Source organism: Juglans microcarpa x Juglans regia, chromosome 7D (assembly GCF_004785595.1).
Source record: "Juglans microcarpa x Juglans regia isolate MS1-56 chromosome 7D, Jm3101_v1.0, whole genome shotgun sequence".
NCBI lineage: Eukaryota > Viridiplantae > Streptophyta > Magnoliopsida > Fagales > Juglandaceae > Juglans > Juglans microcarpa x Juglans regia.
The window spans coordinates 712,317-730,625 of record NC_054606.1 but is presented as its reverse complement, the minus strand read 5'-3'; the positions used below and the strand labels follow the sequence as shown (position 1 = coordinate 730,625).

Below are 18,309 nucleotides of genomic sequence, written 5' to 3'. Positions count from 1 at the left end.
TATGTTAAATTTATTTTATAATTTAACATGTCATAACAACCTAAGTCAGTTTTGAGTTTACTTTTCTAGAACCTTTTTTTAGACTAAAATATTTATCTTCACTATCATTTTATTCCAATTACAATATCATTTTATTCCAATTACAATGTCTGCATGGAATTGGAATACAATTGGGAGGGTTAGTCATTTTAAAACATTACACAACCATGTTTTTAAATGAAAATTATTTTTGTAAAATATCTTATAAAAGTAATATCACTTTATAAAAATACTTTCACTTTAAAATATATGTCGTGAAATGTATTATGTATGTATCGTTACTCACAAAGGCCATCGAGTATAATATACTGTTGTAATTAAAAGTCATATAATTTGGCACAATGCCAATGCTTTAGGAGCTGGGTATCATTGCAGGCTTTGCTGTGGTGGTCGTAGCTACTTCAAGAATTATTGGAAATAGAGATAGAACTCAATAAAATTAGCAGCCAAATAGGGGTGAAGTTGGTCTGGTACAGTCGGTTCGGATGGTTTTTTTTGGACCAAACCAAATCCCTTCGGCTCGGGTTTTCCCACCCTAGACTGGACCGAACCCCCAAAAGGATTGGACCAGATCAGACCGGTCTGATCCAGTTTGATCGGTATGTTTGGTCCATAGGATCTAAACAACACCGTTTAGATCCTACTTCACTCTAAATGTCCATAGCAACCCATGAGCTCGCTTAACTTCTGTTTGAGTTGGCATATATCAACTCATGAGTTTGCTCAATAGACACTCGACACACCACTTGAGCAAATCACTAACCTTAGCATTCACTCGAGCCCTGCTTGACATGTCGCTAGAGTCAAAAAAAAAAAAAAGAGAAAATGAGGGAGAAAGAGAGAGAGATAGAATTGAAGGTCCCTATGGGACTCTTCATAAGTATGAGCGTGTACAACATAAAGAAAATAAAAATTAACATAATTAAAATTTAGGAAAAATGTTTTATGGAACTAATATTTCCTCATTCCTATTGTCTATTTACATATAATAACATAAATTATCACATAATTTATGATATATTATTTAATATTTTATATAGTCAATAATAATAAATTAGATAAAAATTATATCATTGACTTATATAATTACTATATAAAAATAATATATTAAATTATTAAATATATTTTAAATATATATATAGTTCAGTCCGGTCCAAAATTTATAGACCCCGGGACCTTCTTCAGTCCACAATTTTTGGGATTGAGACCTGCCCCTCCAATATTCGATCCGGACCAAAATCTTTGGTCCGATCAGTTTTTTCAATCTAGACCGAATTTTGTACACCCCTATCGGCTTATAGCTAGATTTAAAAAAAAAATTTAAAATTTTATAATAAATCATAGTTTATCACAGTGTTTCAAATACCGTACCATACCGGCTGGTATTTGCCGTTCATAGCGACCCAAATACCGGCCTTACCAGTAGATATTTCGGCCTTTAATTTTTTTTTTTCATTTTTTCAAACTACAAGCTCATTTTTTTACTCTCAATTCAGATTAGGCTATTTATAATTTATATATAATTTATTCATATATAGATTATTATTTTGAAATATAATTTATATATATAATTTATTCATATATCGACTATTTCGAAACGGTATATGAAACGATATCAATATCAAAATATTTCGTTCTAATATCTTGATTAATACGGTGTCCGGTACGACATTGGTTTATCATATTAAGAGAGTGTGAATCATCTATAAATAGAATAACACCAAATATCTAATTAAAAAAAAAAAAACTCGTTTAAATTTGTTTTTCCTGTTTTCCAATAACGAAACCCTCTCGTGCCCTCTAAGCCAAAGTTTTGAAACCCACGCAAGCACACAAACATGAAACATGCAAGTGAATGAGTGATCATAATCTCAAACAACAGCAATATCAATTGTATATAGAAATGAAGGGCTAGTTTGTTTTTATAAAACTTATCAATTCATCTATTCTCATCTAATTATTATTACTCTTCTAAATTTATACACAAAATAAAATAAAAATTTAATTTTTTTAAATCTCAAAATAAAATTAATATTAAAAAAATATATTATAAAAATATATTATTTAATTTTTAATTTTTATCTCAATTCTTGTTAAATAGGCACACAAGTACAGCTCTGTATTTTGTTGTTCCCACTTTGTTTAAAAAAAAAACTTGTGCCTTTTCATCAATAACTTGAAAAAGTTGATAAAAACATAAGTTTAGTAATATTACCTTATTGATATTTTTATTTAGATAGTGAAATGAGATGATATAATTTTAAATGAGTTGAATAAAATATTATTTTTTAATATTATTATTATTTTAAAATTTTAAAAAATTGAATAATTTTTTATATAAAAATTTTAAAAAATTATAATAATGAAGATGAGGTAGATCGAGAGTATAACGATAAGAATAATACTGAAAAGCTAAAGCTAAAGACATTTTTTTTTTGTGTGGTTTTTACAGTCATCTAAAGCCGAGTCCAGAAGCTTCCAAAAGCCAATGACCACTGTGCATTTTGCACAGCCACCCGAAAGGCAACCAACCACGCGATAGACCCAAAAACCCACAGTATTAGCTTCGCTAGCAAGGCGAAAAAACATGTTCCGGGACACTTCCAGCTGCAACACGTACAACTATGGTGACGCGCAGTACTGGGACGCGCGGTACGTCCAGGAGGGCGGGTCCTTCGACTGGTACCAGCGCTACTCGGCTCTCCGTCCTTTTGTTCGCAAGTACGTCCCCTCCACTGCTCGCCTCCTCATGGTCGGCTGTGGCAATGCCGGTAATTTCCCTCCCTGCCCATTTTGGTATTTGTTGGTAGCATTTTTGAGAAAGGAAAGGAAGATTTTTGGAATTTAAGTTGTTCATTATTTGAGTCACTTTGGTTTTTTTTTTTTCCTGATCTGTTTGCTTGCTGGGGAATGCGAGAAGAGAGAAAAAAGGGTTTTGTAACCGTAAGGTCTTTCTTTCAGCTTTTCTATGTTTGGTTGCTGGGTAAGAAAGTGTAGGAGAGGAAAGAAAGTAAAAAATTTCTTGAGTTCTCGGAGTATATTATTTTTTGAGCTGCCATTCGTGAAATAAAAATGTGAAAATGTACAGTTAATTTGGCCAGATTTAACACCCTGCCCTTCTTGGGCATGTTAGTCATATTCAAAGTCTCAAACTCGAGGCCTTTATATGTTTTTTATTTTTTATTTTCGATTGATTGCCATAATAGTTTGGGAAAAGTAAAGCAATTGGATTTTTGCAGAATCGTTGATTGTGCACTAAATGGGATTTGAGAAAACAATGCTAATGCTGCATTTCAACCATCTGGCTTTGTTTAGGTGCGAGTTTTCAGCTTTTGGGAAATCAGAGCTGCTAAATTTATTTTGGGTCGAGGTAGATTTAATTATTTAAATTATAGAAAACCTATTTATAAGCCTTATGTTTTACACACCCAACACACTGTTGATGTGGAAGTTAGTTATGCTAAAAAATTATTGATGTTTTGATTTTTTTTAAGTTATAATGGGTCCCACTAAAAAATTATATGTAGCAAAACTCTTTAAATTATCCTTACAAAAACAACTTGAAGTTAAAGGTTTCTTTCTTGTCTAGGGTGTACTGGGTATAGAAGTCCACGTTGATTGATAAATCAAATTTTTAATTGGTAGAGTTCGTTGCATATTCTGATCTGAAGTTCCCAATCACTTTAGAATTATGGGTCCAGAGCAGTTTGAGGTTCTAAATCATCTTCTAATCCCTTGTATTTGCGGTAGTTTCTTAGGTACCTCTACGAAGGTTTTTGATCGGATTTAAAAGTGGGTGGTTCTTTTGCAAATGATACCGTAACTTAGTTTCTTCGATCAAGAATTATAGTGAATTGAGCATAATAAGGATCACAAAGTCCAATGAGCTTTAATTTCTGTGTCCCCGAGCCAGAGAAAGTTATTAACTGGTTAGCACCAGCAGCTTATAATGTTTTATTAAAAATGAAGAGATGATAGTTTAAGACATGTACTGAATCGGTTATATCACATTGTGGTGTCTAGGGTTGCTAGATTGATGGTGTGAATCAGTGAATGCTGGGAGAATAGTGTAACTAAATAAATGTGTGGAATTGGCAGGTTCAAGAGCTTTTAGACCACCATCCACTTACCCTGTCTCTAAAACCAACTAGCATTGTTTCCAATCCAAAAGCCATTCCAATACCTGCCCAAGCAGGTTCAGGAGTTTTTTCTTCAGGCACAGTTGTTTTGAGTTACTGTTATGCTTGTGTGTTACTTTCCAGTTTCTCTGCAGTTTGATGTGTACGTGTTTCTTGAGGAAAATGTTGTTGTGATGCTTTTTTATGTGGTTTCATTACGATTCCTTTAGTGTGTTTTTTAACATGAATTACGACTATAGATATGGCTTTTTCGTAAACTGGAAAGTTGTTATCTTAGTATCTATTATTTTTTATAGTACCACATATTCTATTCCTTAGGGATTCTAATAGCTGTCTCTTGTTAGAGACAAGACTCATTTTTCTTTTTCTTTTCTTGTTTTACTCTGTAGTTATGTCAGAGGACATGGTAAAGGATGGATATGAAGACATAATGAACATTGACATTTCATTGGTGGCCATTGAGATGATGAGAAAAAAATATGGGAACATCCCTCAGTTGAAATGTATCCTATTGAAAGACCAACTTCTTTAATTTGATTTTGTGTTAATTTTCTAGAGTATGCACAAGATTTTTTGGGGAAGTTTCCTTAATGAATCTCAATAGATATGCAAATGGATGTCAGGGATATGAGCTTCTTTCCAGACGAATCATTTGATAGTGTCATTGATAAAGGTATGGATCTGTCCCGTCATTACATGCTTTGGTACTACTTCAATCTGTCAAACTAAATTTGTGTCAGTGTTGTTAATATTTTGTTGTCACCACGGCATTTGCACTCTGCTGATCCTGGATCTAGGAACTCTTGATTCTTTGATGGTATGATGGGTATTGAAATGTCTTTTTATTCCTCAAATTCAATGATTGGCACTCTCTAAAGCTTTCACTTGTGCTTATTATTTTCAGTGCGGCACAGATGCCCCAATTAGTTCAGCTCAAATGCTAGGGGAAGTGAGTAGGTTGTAGACTTCATTACCTGTTTCATTTTTCTTACTATAATTTGTTATAAAATAAAACATTTGAATCTACAACCTGTTTTAATTTATTTACTTTTAAATTTCCTCACTAGGCATGGTTATTTTTGTTCTTGTAGGCTTCTTAAACCCGGAGGGACTTATATGCTGGTAATCATATACCTCGTGATGAGGCTTTATTTTTGCCACCGTCGTTTCATTTTTTTTTTTCCCTTGATGATGCATTATTTGTTTCTAATTTGTCATTTGCAGATTACCTACGGTGATCCTTCAGCGAGGATGCCTCATTTGAGCCGACCAGTATACAATTGGAAAACTGTGTTGTACATCATACGTAAGTGTTGTTTCTTTGCTTGAAGATGCTCAAATATCTTTGCTTGTTGTTCCTTTGGTGTCTAGAAGACTGTCATGCTTCCGGATTGTTGTTTCATTTTTCTTTAAATAATTGTAGGGGATCTAAGTTACATTATGTTTCTTGTTTCTGTCTTATTCCAGATTTTAGTATCGTACTCTTTTCTTGGATGGTGGATATTGCAAAGAGTTAAGCAGCTTTTTAGCTTTTAACACTTATGATCAATCTGGTATTCTCAAGTTATTAAGACCATATCATTGTAACAAACCAAATTGCCAATTTTGGGTCAATATACACATAAAATTAAGGGTCTAAATTGTTAATGGTGTGGTCCTCTTTGATTCTCTTGTGCTTACTATCATCTGGGCTTAGTGTTCAGTTTGAGTGTACTGTATAATTTATATTTCTTTTGTGTGCATGCACTTGTTGGAGTTCGGGATTATGCATAAACTTACTTTGTAAATTAGATTGGGGAAAATGTAGAAATTCTATACTAAACTCACTGGTTTGGACTTCCAACCTTATACCAAGGGACAGTAGGGAAGCTCTCTCAGTACAAATTGACATACAGCTTGTTGGTATCCATAACTGTCATATTTAAGTACATCATCCCTTGGAGTTGGTCTGTGCATGGATCAACTCAGCCTGAAGATGGGAGCACATACCTTCACGTGATTGCCCTAACTTAGAATTTTTATCTTTCCACAACCTTTACTATTTTAGGATTTGAGCATGTTTCTATGACTTTTTCAAGATCATGCCTATGAGGGGACTAGGAGCCTTTGCAGAGTCTCTTTAAAGATTTGGTTGCTATACGCAGAAAATAGGGATGGCACTTTTGCAAGTGATATCAGTTCGTATGGATGCACCAAGTTCCTAAATGCAGTCCCTGGTTTTCCCTTTGACATCTTTTACAAATGGTGAATGTTGGAGGGTTAGAGGAGCACACTCTGTGATGGAGTCATTTTAGTGTTGGAAGGTTGATAACTTGATAAGAAGTCTTATGATAGGGTTTACATCATAGTGTTAACAGCATCAATTGGCCCTTTATTTCAGATGTAGTAATATAATCTCTCGCTATGAAAGAAGAAAATAACTTTCTTCTGCCTAAACAAAGTTTCTTTCTGGAAGTTGGCTACCCATTTCTAATTTACCAGTTATTTGAGGTCATATGCATAGGATAGCATCCTGGCATGTTAATGAAGAAATTACTATACCAAAGGAAGGAAACTTATTTTTGTTTCATTGTTTCCTTCTCCATCCTTCCACAGCCAGACCGGGATTCAAGAAGCTTGAAAGTTGTAGTTCAACAACGAAGTCATACTTGGAGCCGGTTCCTACTACTGAGAAGGGCTTACTTCCATCAGATTTTGTTTTGGAAGATCCAGATTCTCACTTTATATACGTGTGTAAAAAGATGGATGAAACAGAGCTGAGTAAGATGCCTACCTACCCCTTGACAAATGATGTTATATAGAATGCCTTACAGTGAAAGCACTGATAAGGTAATTCTTGTGCTGTTTACAAGCTTTGGCATGCATCATGGTCTGTTCATATGATTATTGTTGCCAGATGTACAACAAGGATTAATCATTAGCATCCTTGGAGTTGTTTGTAAATTACTCGAGATCCTATTTTTTTGACATTAGATCGTAGGATGCTGGATATGAAGATTAAAATTGAACAAGGGAACGGATCCCATTGGAGGAACTGTAGTGAGTGAGATTAACGTCAACTTTATGTCCTGTTACTGTGCTACCAGACATGAATGTTGTTTTCTAGTATTCTTTTGGTGCTTTTTTTTTTTTCACATTTTTTCTTTCTTGACATAGCGAGCGAGTATAATGTTGATAATTTTATTATATTTTACTGGGTAAAAAGAACAGACGGAAGTTACAAGCCGGTACCCACTATCTAGTAAATGCGATAAAACTCGAGGGGATTAATGCAAGGCACAACCTGAACGAGAACAAGAAATGTTCTTGCTTCTCCCTATTGGTCCGAGTTACATTTTGTTGGACAGAAGTACAAAAGATATTCCATTTTCATAGACTTAAATTGAAATTGTTGTCCTTAATCGAAACGGCTGGTCTATTATCTTGGTCTGAGTTCTTGTGAGTGACTACTACAATCTCTGTCTTGATGTCGATTACCAACAACACTTGTATTTTGGTGCTTTGTTTCAAAGTATTTAGGTGCTTTGTTTCAAATGGATGAACCGTATGTGGTGTTTATACTCTGAAGATTGTGGTCTTTGATCAGTCCTTCCCAGATCGTTGGAATAAGTCAAGAATGATTCCAAAAATTCAGAAAATGAAAGCACGAAGTTTTGAAGGATTTGTAATATATATATAGAAAATTTTTATATATCATACTACCAATGATGTGGCACATTTATTACAATTAAATGATAATTTATTGCATGCTCTTTATCCTCTAATGGTGATGAATGTGCCACATATCATTTAATATGATCAAAATAGGATGAAAGTGTAGTGTATAGTATTACTCAGAGATTTTACAGAAACTAACATCACTTATATGATATGTTAGATCTATTTATAATAAAAATAATTTTAAATCTAACGTATTATATTAAATGACTCAGTTTATAAGTTTACTTTTGTATAATTTTTTCGTAACAAAACCATTTATCTCTCGCGCACACATATATAATACTTTCCACAACGCATTAAACGGGGTGATAAAGATTAATCTCAGGCGTTTTTAGTAAGGTTAATAGTCTATGATTGAGCCGAACCAACCGCCCATTGATCCATTTTTTGAAACAGTAATTAAATAAAGAGGGGGGGGGGGGGGGGGGGGGGGGGGGGGGGCTGGTGTATGTATCCATATATTGAATACTAAAACTAGTATAGCAAGCACTAATGGAATTTATATAGCCAACATAAGAGTCCACTGAAAAGACACAGATCAGCCATTCCAACTACTCATCTAAATTTGGAAACCTTCCTAAATCATATTAAAAAAAAAAAGCCTTCACCAAATATAAAATTCTCCTTTAAATGATCTTTTTCCAATACTTTTCTCCAACATATCCATGCTGATTATATATCACAAGTTCTTAATATAGCTATGGAGATTATAACTCATGACTTAGGCCTAGTTTGGGTATATTCTCATAATACCTTACCATTATTTATTATTCTATTATTATTTTTCATCTACTTTTCATTATTATTTACTATTATTCAATATTTTATCATTATTTTTTCATTACTATTTACAAAATACCTGAGAATACCGCATTACCCAAACCTAATCTATATTTTCCTACGCTATTATAATAAGAAGAAATTGCAGTTAAGCTGCAGCTCATCTGATGGACTTTTTATTTAAAGTATTAGCACTCTAAATGAAACAATTATACTCTAATGTTTTCTTTTTGGTTTAGAAATTATGCTCAAATTTCTTCAATAGTCTACCTTCTATCCTTGCATGTTACCTTCTGTGCACAGATGGTTCGTTTATTTTCAGAGATGAGATGAGATGAGATGAGATTAAAGTTAAAAAGTTAAATAAAATATTATTAGAATATATTTTTTAATATTATTTTTATTTTAGGATTTGAAAAAGTTGAATTGTTTATTTTATTTTGTGTGGAGATTTAGAAAAGTTATAATGATAAAGTGAGATGAGATGAGATATTTCCTGAAAACAAACGAGGTTAATTTCACATCTAACCCTATGTTATTTTCTTCTTCTTTTTTTTGTTGCTAAAAAGAAGAAGCTATTTTTGCTAATTTGATGAAGCAACAGTAATAGACCTATACTCATAAATTCAAATATAGTAACTAACCAACCCCATCTAATCTAATTTTGGAATAGTTATGCTATAATATGCAGCCAAAAGGCATTAAGATCTGGAAAAACAAAAAAGGCCAATGGCCCTCTAAATTTTGACAGTGATTATACTAAATGTGGCTAAAAGTTAAAAACACTAATAAATGAGGCAATATGAAAATGGGGCCCACAAAGACTCTAAAAGTGGCAAGAGAACGAGATGGACTTCTCCTAAAACAGCAATGTACATAGCAACACCCAATCACCCTTTCTCTAAATCTGGCACTGGATTTACTATATGTAGTAGCAGTATTAAATACATAACATATATATGTATGTATGTATATATATATATAATAAATGATATTTATCATCTTTATATTATACATTAATATGTAATTTTTTTTATTATTTTATTTAAATATACAATTTTGTTTAAATATACATATTTACACATTAATATATGTATTAAAATAGAAAAACGAAAATGATAAATTATATATTAGTACGCAGTCTAGGAAAATATAAGCGCAAGTTTTCTATATAAAAATGGGGGCAACAAGAAGATTGAGCAAAACCAAACAAAAAATAGTGGGACGCACATGGATATTGTATTTCATAAAACAAATAAATTATTAAATAGGGCCCATAAGAGACCCAATAGCACCAGAATACCACTCCAAATGTGGCAAAGAGGGTCATGCGTAAACTCTAAATAGAATGCAGAGCCATGCAAGCTTGCCGTTTCCGGGCTCTCGCCATTTGGGGGTAAAAACGCTCTCTTTCTCTCTCTCTCTTTTCTCTCTCGTCTCTTTATCTTCTTCTTCTCTTAAATTAACGACCCTCCCTACCTTTCCCAAGTTTACCAGGTAACCCCAAAAGCCAAAGAGAACTCCTTCTCAGCGAGATAAAACAGAGTTTCGTGTGTTGACAAGAATCGGTTTGGTTTTCTGGCTTTGTAAGGGTTTTGATCAGTTGGGTTTGAGGCTCTCGAGAATGGGTAGAGGAAAGATTGAGATCAAGAGGATCGAGAATGCAAATAGCAGGCAAGTCACATTCTCAAAGAGACGTGTTGGCCTGCTCAAAAAGGCTCAGGAACTCGCTGTTCTCTGTGATGCCGAGGTTGCCGTTATTATCTTCTCCAACACTGGAAAGCTCTTTGAGTTTTCTAGTTCTGGGTTTGTATCCATCTTGTTCTTGTATTTTGTTTCTTCTATTTTTTAAATGTTTGCATGTTTTTATCGGTTATATCTGTTTCTAAGTGCTCTGTTTTGGATTTTTTTTTTTTTTTTGAAATGTTTTGATGCATATTCAATTTGACTTTTTTAAACGTTACTAGAATTATTAAGTGGGGTTGTGCCTAATCTTTTAATAAGCTTTTGGACATTTTTGCACGAGCTTTGTTTTGGTTTTTTCTTTTGAAATTTAAATTTTACGGTGGCTGCTCTGTTTTCAGTTTATTTTGCTTAATTTTATCAGACATATGTAGAAACTTTTAATTTTGGACTCCCTTGCATGTGTTTGTTGAAGTGATACTTTCCTCATTTCTCATTTTTCCCCTTTTTATTTATGTTATTTATATTCCTGTATTCTTTCTTGCCAGTGTTTGTGATTATAGTCTTTATTTATTTATTTATTATTATTATTTTAAGTAGAACAAACTCCATTCATTCATAACAAGACATTGTAGCTTTGACCTGGGCCATACAGAATACAAGCCAACTACTACTTTTAAGGCTCTCCAATACACAAATTTCTTTGTAACTAACATGGTCTAGTCCATTGCTATAACTCTCTACAGACAAACCGTTTGAGAGATAGCACTTTATCCTAAGACAGATTTAACAAACCCCACATTCTGTCCTAAAACAGAATTAATCAACCCCACACCCTGTCTAAGACAGAGTAGAGGACACACTCTACGGACAAAAATCTAAGAGACTATGCTTTTTTTTAAAAAAAAATCTAAAACAAAGGAAATAATAGAAAACTTAAAAGATACATTGGAAAATAGCGAATTACAACTTGAAAAGCTATAGATCCACATTTTCAACTTTAGAGAAAAAAAAAATGCAAATAACGAGACTGTGGTGGCCCGTGAGGGACACGTGCCACCTTGGAAGTACGGCGGAACGTCAGGTCTTAAGAAACCGATGGCCTTGGTCCCAGAAAAGCCACGTGTGGTAGCGATAGAGCTCCTCTTGCGGTGGCACGTGGATGTCACGCGCGCACTTTAGGCCGCTTGTGTGGCTCATGCGTCGCTCCTTCTGAAGAGATTCTTCGTCCATCTGAAGGACCGGCGTGTTGGGAATCTTGCGGTGGGGGGGGGGGGGGGGGGTGGTGGACGCCTAGCTCCAGAGAATAACAGATATGCATTTTGCCCTACTGTGAATGAAAAAACGAAGAAAACCAAAAAAATAAAAGAAAAACTGGTCTGAGTTTTTTTTTTTTTTTTGGGGGGGGGGGGGTTGGTTAGAGAGAAAAGGGAGAGAGCGGCTGTGTAGGGTTTTGGTCCTCACCACTATACAAAAACTTCTGCTGGACTTTTTCGTGATTGTAGTCATTGATCTATATCTGTTTTCTACTTTTGGGAAAGAATACGATCTTCTCGGGATGTTCTAAACGAGATTCACTTTTCAGCCTTTCATTGAGTTAAGATGTTGAATCGTTCTATTACTCATCAAGAAAGGGAAAAAAATAGAGGTTTTATTTTGAATTTTCTACTTATAAAATAATGCTAACTTTTAGCTGTCAAAAGAAAAGTTGGAATCTGGCAGGAAACAAGTTCTTGTCTAGTTTTCTAATAGTTTAAGGAGAAATGCAATAACGCTAAAGTAAATTTTCTACCCTACCAGACTTTAAAGAATGCAGGTACGCTTGCATGCTAGCACGTGCAACTTGTTGAAAGAAACACAATTTGTAGTGAAAGAAGAAGGAAATGAAGCAATGCCAGAAAATGTAATGTGGAATGGGATTTATCTCTGCTGTCAGTTTAAGCGAGAAGGTAAATGAGGAAGATAAAGAGACTGACAATGTGTCTTAATGGATAGGAAATAATAAAGCCATGAAGAACTTTGCTTTAGACAGGCAGAGAAAAAATCATTGGTATGAGAAATATAACCATCATTTTAAGAAAATGAGAAGGTCTGATTAAATGTTCAATAGGATTTATTTAAATCCTTTTATCCGTTTTGTTCTCTGCTAACTGGTACATTGTTTCAATGAACTAGTCACATGGAGTATGAAGAAGTTCCATTTTTTAATAATCACCTCCTATAACTATTTATCTTCATTTGGAATTCTTGCAGTATGAAGGGAACACTTTCAAGGTACAACAAGTGTCTAGATTCTCCCGAGGCTGCATTAGTAGAATACAAAGCAGAGGTACTCTGTCATATGGGATCAGACCCTTTTTTTTTTAATTTTTTAAGTTGTTCCTATGTGGAATTCACTGGAGATAGACAAGTTTTTTAAATTGTTCTTACTTGTAGCTCTTGTGGTGATAACTCATTTCCCCCCTCCGCCCAAGTGAGGCTCTTATTTATTGTAGAATACACCAAAGAGATCAAGATTTGCAGCATCTATTTTATATGTCCAGATCATTTCTTTTCTGAGAAACTATGAAGTGTGGTTTTGACAGGAACAAGCAGAAAATGTCTCATTAGCTGCTTTCCAGAGGATATCTTATGTATGATGTATAGATAGATTTTCTCTTGCTGAACGTTTATACCAGTCAGTTTTATAATCAATAAATTGGATAAAATGCATTTCTCTCATCCATCTGACATTTTCCGGAAGGATTTTCCCATCTTTCTTAAAGTTTTACATTCTGTTTTTGGTTCGGTGGAAGGGAAAAGTAGGGTGAGGACAGGGCTGTTGCTACAAACTGTGGGGAGCTCTTTTTGCCCCAATATTCATTTAAAGTTTTGGAAGTGATGTGATTAGGTTATAATCTGTATAGATAGTGACTCAGTTGCACAAATGCAATTCCCTTAATAATGTTTACAACCTGAAAGTTTCTGCTCATCGTTTTATTTGTTACGAGATGCCTAACATAGCATTGGTTGAGCAATTCTCTTTAAGGCATTTGTTGCATTCTTCTCTTTGTTGTATCAAATGTGTTTACAGCATACTGGAGATTGATGCATTGGACTTTCTTTTTTCTTCAGAAGCAAGATTCAAAGGAGGTAGATGTTCTCAAAGATGAAATCGCAAAGCTACACATGAAACACTTGTATGTGATTAGTAATCTCTTAAATTAGTTGGACTTTTAAATATTAAATTTCCGGAATAATGCAAGTTCTGTTATGTATGATGTATCTGTTGTTCCAATTATGCAGACGGCTGTTGGGTAAGGACCTGACTGGCTTGGGCTTAAAAGAATTGCAGCAGCTTGAACAGAAATTAAGTGAAGGGTTATTGTCTGTGAAGGAGAGGAAGGTACTGTAGATTTTATGTTCTCCTATGACTCTTTCTTATAGATTTTATTTTCATCATTTTCTCCAAATATCTCCCACTTCAGGAACAATTACTGATGGAGCAGCTGGAGCAATCAAGGATGCAGGTAGATTGGAGCCCTTGCATAGTTTGCAAGTATTCAATTAATTTGAAATCCACAATCTTGAGCAACAGAGATTACATTTATGCTTATTCTCAAGGAAAATTTTTAAAAAAGAAACCAACTATTTTTTTCAGTAATTCTTTTTTCAACTCTGTTTCAGGAGCAGCAGATTCTGCTGGAGAATGAAACTTTGCGCAGACAGGTAATAAAAATAATCTACTTGATACATATATTTCTGATTTTCATTCACTTGTCCGCCGCGATTATTTTTGTCTGCAATTTACTGTAGGTTGAGGAGCTTCGAGGTTTCTTTCCACCGGCTGACCACCCTGTCCCATCTTATCGTGATTATTATCCTGTAAAAATGCAAAATATCCTCGCAGATCGTGGCGTTGGGAGTCCTGATGTGCGCTACAATTACCAAATGCAGAAAGAAGATTCAGACATTACCTTGCACTTGGGGTATTGTTATCCTCGAACTAAATTTCAATATGCTGTTGCCTCTCCAGACCTCTTGAAGAAAACAGATTGTTTACAAAGTCCATTCAGAGATTGAACACAGAACAGTATCTTCTGTTTTTAATGGTTTGGTATTACTCCCCAAGGCTTGAAAATCAAGCTTAAGTTCCTTGGTTCATAGCCTGGCTCCAGTTTCATTTCCTTACGTATTGAACTTTGACCATTGGAATTAGGTAGATTTTTTGGAAAATTTCAAAAAGCCTTATTTGGCTACATGACTCCTTTCCTTACGTGTGGCTGTATCTTGTTAAGAGAACATGCTAGCCTAAGTTGCAGAATATGCTAGCCTAAATTGTTTTGTCCTTGTTGTCTACGTAACGCAACCTCATTGCCTGTAACTATGTAGACATGTTAAAGGTTGGGTTATTATTTTGTGGTTAAAGATTTGATTTAAAATATGTTTTTTTACTAACTTTTCAGCATTCAAAGTCTACTACATTAGAATCTCGTACTTACACTTGATGCTTCCCAGGTTGCCAATTGATGTTTATAGCAAGATGAAGGAACCGGAGACGGGGATCCTTTCCAATGATTCAGGGAGTCAAATGGCCATTTTCTGATCTCATTATTCCTGGGCAACTGCTCATTTCCTTTTGATTGCAACATAACAGACAGAGCTGACTTCATAGAGTTGTCTAGTTTAGCAGTTTTTGTTATTACACCTTTCCATGCCATGTAAAAGGGAAAACAAAGAGATTGCTAGGATGGATGATACAAGATGGTCCCTTGTAGGAGGTTTGGCTGATGGGGATGCAAAAATTGTAGCTATTGCAAAATATAGTAGCATTCTGTTTTAGTTTGTCGGAAGGGGTCTGGTCTTTTTATGCTCTTCCAAAATTTATACATTTCCTGTACAATTTTCTTCAGAAACAGGTTTTCTGTGCAATAGTTTTTCCGAGTTGAATTAATCCTTGAAGTTCTAAGGTATTGTTTGAATTCAAAAATGAGTTGAGATGAGTTGTGAATAATAGTGAGATGGATTGTAAATAATAGTGAGATTTGTAAGTTAAAGTTGTTCAATAGTAATGAATAGCAATAAGATGAGTTAAGATAAATTGAAATGAGTTGTAAATACAAATCGGGCTAAAAAAAGGAGATATAAGATGCCTGAAACATTCTCTGAATTGTTAGTTAACAAAAGAAAATCGTTTTCCTGTATAAGAAAAATATAGCAGAAGTCGATCAGTGTCGATCAACTCCGAGGCATTCCACGGATTTGTTTGTAATTACCAAGTGTTTGTTGCTTAGAAAGAAAAACGAAAATATATATATAATTGGAGCGAATATTACAGAATAAACACGCGTTCAAACTTTACAAACGAAATATTACACAAGTTGCTATTGCTTCCAGTCTCGAAGGCAATCAACCATTTTATTTCTTCCATCTAAAACCTCAGAGAAGAGATGATCCACCTCCTTCTGCAATTCCTCCAATAGTTTCTCTGATATCTCCAATTTTCCTTGCAATTCTTCAGCTGCTTCGCTGTGTTTCCCAGTGGCCAAGGCAGCAAGAAGGCAAGCCACTGAATCGTTCAATTCCTTTATCTCCTTTAAGATTGCCCCTTTCTCCATAATAATCTCATATAGACTTGAATCCAATTCAACAAATGAAGAAAAAACCAACCCACCAACCGATTTTCTCATCTCCAAGTATGGCTTACCGTCACTGCATAAACCAGACAGCACAATCCCACATACCCAGAATCCTATGCTCTTCATGGCTATTAAAGCTTCATGAATAACCCATTCTTTGCCAGAGTAAATCTTTTCTTTACCATCTTCCTTAGTTTCACCTTTCCCGAAATCCTTGTCGAGACTTCTTGGCTGAATTGGTTTCAGATGCTCCATTGCCAAAGATGGTGAACTCTCCACAAGGCTCAAAGCATGAGCTAGCGGAAGCCGAGCTTGGCCAAGATATGCAAGAGAGGAAGCAATGGAATTGAAAAGCTCCAGCAAACTCAAGCTGCAGTTTAGATATTCATCCACAGCAGCAACTTCCCAGTTACCAACGGGGTAATCAATATCCACAACTAGCTTTGCAAAAGCTTTGTTGATGGCGGGTAGAAGGCCTAGACATCGGAGAACCCAAGGCAAGGACAGGATCTCTGATCCGGATCTCGGATCTACCCACAACTGGTTTATGTAATTCGAGACATCAGATTGAAAAGCCTGTAGAGAAGCCGATAAGGCTTCTGATTGGTGGGGAAGACGGTGGTGGTGGAGGTGATTATCCAGTTTGGAGTAGAGCTTGCTAAATTTTTCTATTGAGATGACCATTGACAGACAGACAGACACACCGCAAAATGAGCTTTGAAAGTTTGGTTTGTGGCCTCGATTGGCTCGAGAGACTTGGTATAGAAGTTGGCTTTGATGAAAGTTCAGGAGCTGCACGTGTTGTTGCTTTCACGCAACTCAAGCCGGTAAGGGGTTACAACTTACAAAACACTAGCTTGTGCGAGCGATACTCGCAGTTGGAAATTATAAAACAGTGGACTTTGCCGGCTGGTCAAATCTGCTTATCTCATATCCTCATGTGTGTTTGATTTTCAGTTACAATTAACCACACTTTGAGACAACATGTTCCCGTTTGGGCCGTGTTGGATTCCAGGCTAAGTCATACACCAATAAATTAAATTAAATTCATATTAAGTGGAAGACACTCTTTACACTAATGAATGGTACCAGCTAGCCAGCTAGTATTTCGTAGCTTTAAAGTTAGGAATAAGTTAGGATATAAGTCAAAACAATTTGTGATAGTAAAGTCTGAGTTTTGGGATATGGGATGGATTTTGGACTATCCAGATATTTTGGAAGTGCTGTGGTGACGAGCTCGCTCTTGAGACAGTAGTTATGACTTAAACCGGACATTCTGCACATGAAGAGTTGTTACGTTGATCGCTTCCACCTCCCCTTTAATGAAAAAAGGAAAAGAAAGAAGAATTATATGATTTAATACACAAGATTTGATATACAAATCAGTATGAATAACACTTTGCAACTTGGTACCTATTCGGATAAAAACACTAAAGGTTCTGTTACATTAGAACCCACAGATTTGTAAATTTGATAAAGCTTGGGATCGAAATGTGGATGACTAGGAAAAATTACTTGCTAATTAAGATATGTTCTTTAGTAGCCTCTTGGGGTCCTTGTCTCTGCTTGATGATTGCCATGTCAAGTTTTTGATCGGTCCAATGCGTGTTTTTCTGCATAAAAAATTGATCCTCAAGTCACAGTCTGTTCCACCCGTATTAGCATTTGCCATTTAAACCAATTGAGATGCCCACTCTGGAGTCTTAGACCACAAGTCTTGTTTTTAATTGCTGGAAAATTGAAAGTTTTATTAAAAAAAAAAAAAAAAAAAAAAAACTCTTAGGAGTGGGCTAAAGTGGTAAAGACTTTGATTTTGATGTATATCCACGAATCCTCTTGATGTTAAAAATGTTTAGGGGTTATGGATTGGGATAAATTCTCCTTAAATTATCCAACGTGTACTCGTAGAAAACTCTTTATTGATGACCTATTTATCTTTAGGATTAGTCGAGACTTTGATACACCTGATACTAATAAAAAAAATCCATTTTAAAAATACTAAAATCTGCAGTTTTATTTCATTCTATTGATGTTGTTCATGTTCGAACATGGGTACCTGTGCTTAGCTTCCCTTATTAAAAATGGAGATGGGAGAGTTTACATTTTCGATAGATTTGTAAAATATAAATAAAATAAGGAAGTATATAACAAAATTTATATATTCAGAAAAATCTCTAAATGGCATATTGCTCTAACGCTGCAATTATATGGGCCGGGCTAAAAGTTGCATCAAGATGAAAATGAGGCCACCAGTTGCTTATTATATTATTGGACCAAAACTACCCAAATCTATAAAACTTATTGGATCCTCTTTAAAGAATATGGGTTTC

The 18,309-nt window shown here is 34.9% G+C and overlaps 3 protein-coding genes across 7 annotated transcripts; 2 read left to right on the top strand and 1 right to left on the bottom strand.

The window, feature by feature from the left end:
- Positions 1–2,489: 2,489 nt before the first annotated feature.
- On the top strand, positions 2,490–7,286 carry LOC121239971 (EEF1A lysine methyltransferase 4-like). Of its 2 annotated transcripts, XM_041137388.1 has the most exons (9): positions 2,490–2,810; positions 4,568–4,681; positions 4,783–4,851; positions 4,976–4,995; positions 5,083–5,135; positions 5,270–5,300; positions 5,403–5,484; positions 5,646–5,690; positions 6,774–7,286. In XM_041137388.1, exons 1-9 carry the CDS (start codon positions 2,627–2,629, stop codon positions 6,977–6,979), a joined length of 804 nt encoding a protein of 267 aa, XP_040993322.1. In that variant the 5' UTR covers positions 2,490–2,626; the 3' UTR covers positions 6,980–7,286. The 2 variants fall into 2 exon arrangements, with proteins under 2 accessions (XP_040993322.1, XP_040993323.1); XM_041137389.1 differs by lacking the exon at positions 5,646–5,690 and having other exon boundaries at positions 2,494–2,810.
- Positions 7,287–9,971: 2,685 nt separating this feature from the next.
- LOC121239703 (agamous-like MADS-box protein AGL15) lies at positions 9,972–15,193 on the top strand. Of its 4 annotated transcripts, none has more exons than XM_041136999.1 (9): positions 9,972–10,074; positions 10,168–10,484; positions 12,615–12,690; positions 13,476–13,540; positions 13,647–13,746; positions 13,829–13,870; positions 14,028–14,069; positions 14,157–14,329; positions 14,859–15,193. In XM_041136999.1, exons 2-9 carry the CDS (start codon positions 10,303–10,305, stop codon positions 14,944–14,946), a joined length of 768 nt encoding a protein of 255 aa, XP_040992933.1. In that variant the 5' UTR covers positions 9,972–10,074; positions 10,168–10,302; the 3' UTR covers positions 14,947–15,193. The 4 variants fall into 4 exon arrangements, with proteins under 4 accessions (XP_040992933.1, XP_040992932.1, XP_040992931.1 ...); XM_041136998.1 differs by having other exon boundaries at positions 9,981–10,074; positions 10,176–10,484; XM_041137000.1 differs by lacking the exon at positions 9,972–10,074 and having other exon boundaries at positions 10,084–10,484; positions 14,157–14,172; positions 14,251–14,329.
- A 531-nt stretch (positions 15,194–15,724) lies between these two features.
- Positions 15,725–16,663, bottom strand: LOC121239404 (UPF0496 protein 4-like). The gene has a single exon (XM_041136658.1). The coding sequence runs from the start codon at positions 16,661–16,663 to the stop codon at positions 15,725–15,727; it is 939 nt and encodes a 312-aa protein (XP_040992592.1).
- Between the last annotated feature and the right edge of the window lie 1,646 nt (positions 16,664–18,309).

Excerpts from the sequence above, each read along its gene's own strand:
- LOC121239971 (XM_041137388.1), top strand. The coding sequence starts at position 2,627 with ATGTTCCGGGACACTTCCAGCTGCAACACGTACAACTATGGTGACGCG. Across the intron at positions 2,811-4,567 it reads GGTCGGCTGTGGCAATGCCG|TTATGTCAGAGGACATGGTA; the intron begins GTAATTTCCCTC and ends TTTACTCTGTAG. Across the intron at positions 5,485-5,645 it reads AACTGTGTTGTACATCATAC|ATTTTAGTATCGTACTCTTT; the intron begins GTAAGTGTTGTT and ends GTCTTATTCCAG.
- LOC121239703 (XM_041136999.1), top strand. The coding sequence starts at position 10,303 with ATGGGTAGAGGAAAGATTGAGATCAAGAGGATCGAGAATGCAAATAGC. Across the intron at positions 14,070-14,156 it reads ATGAAACTTTGCGCAGACAG|GTTGAGGAGCTTCGAGGTTT; the intron begins GTAATAAAAATA and ends AATTTACTGTAG. Across the intron at positions 14,330-14,858 it reads GACATTACCTTGCACTTGGG|GTTGCCAATTGATGTTTATA; the intron begins GTATTGTTATCC and ends GATGCTTCCCAG.
- LOC121239404 (XM_041136658.1), bottom strand. The coding sequence starts at position 16,663 with ATGGTCATCTCAATAGAAAAATTTAGCAAGCTCTACTCCAAACTGGAT.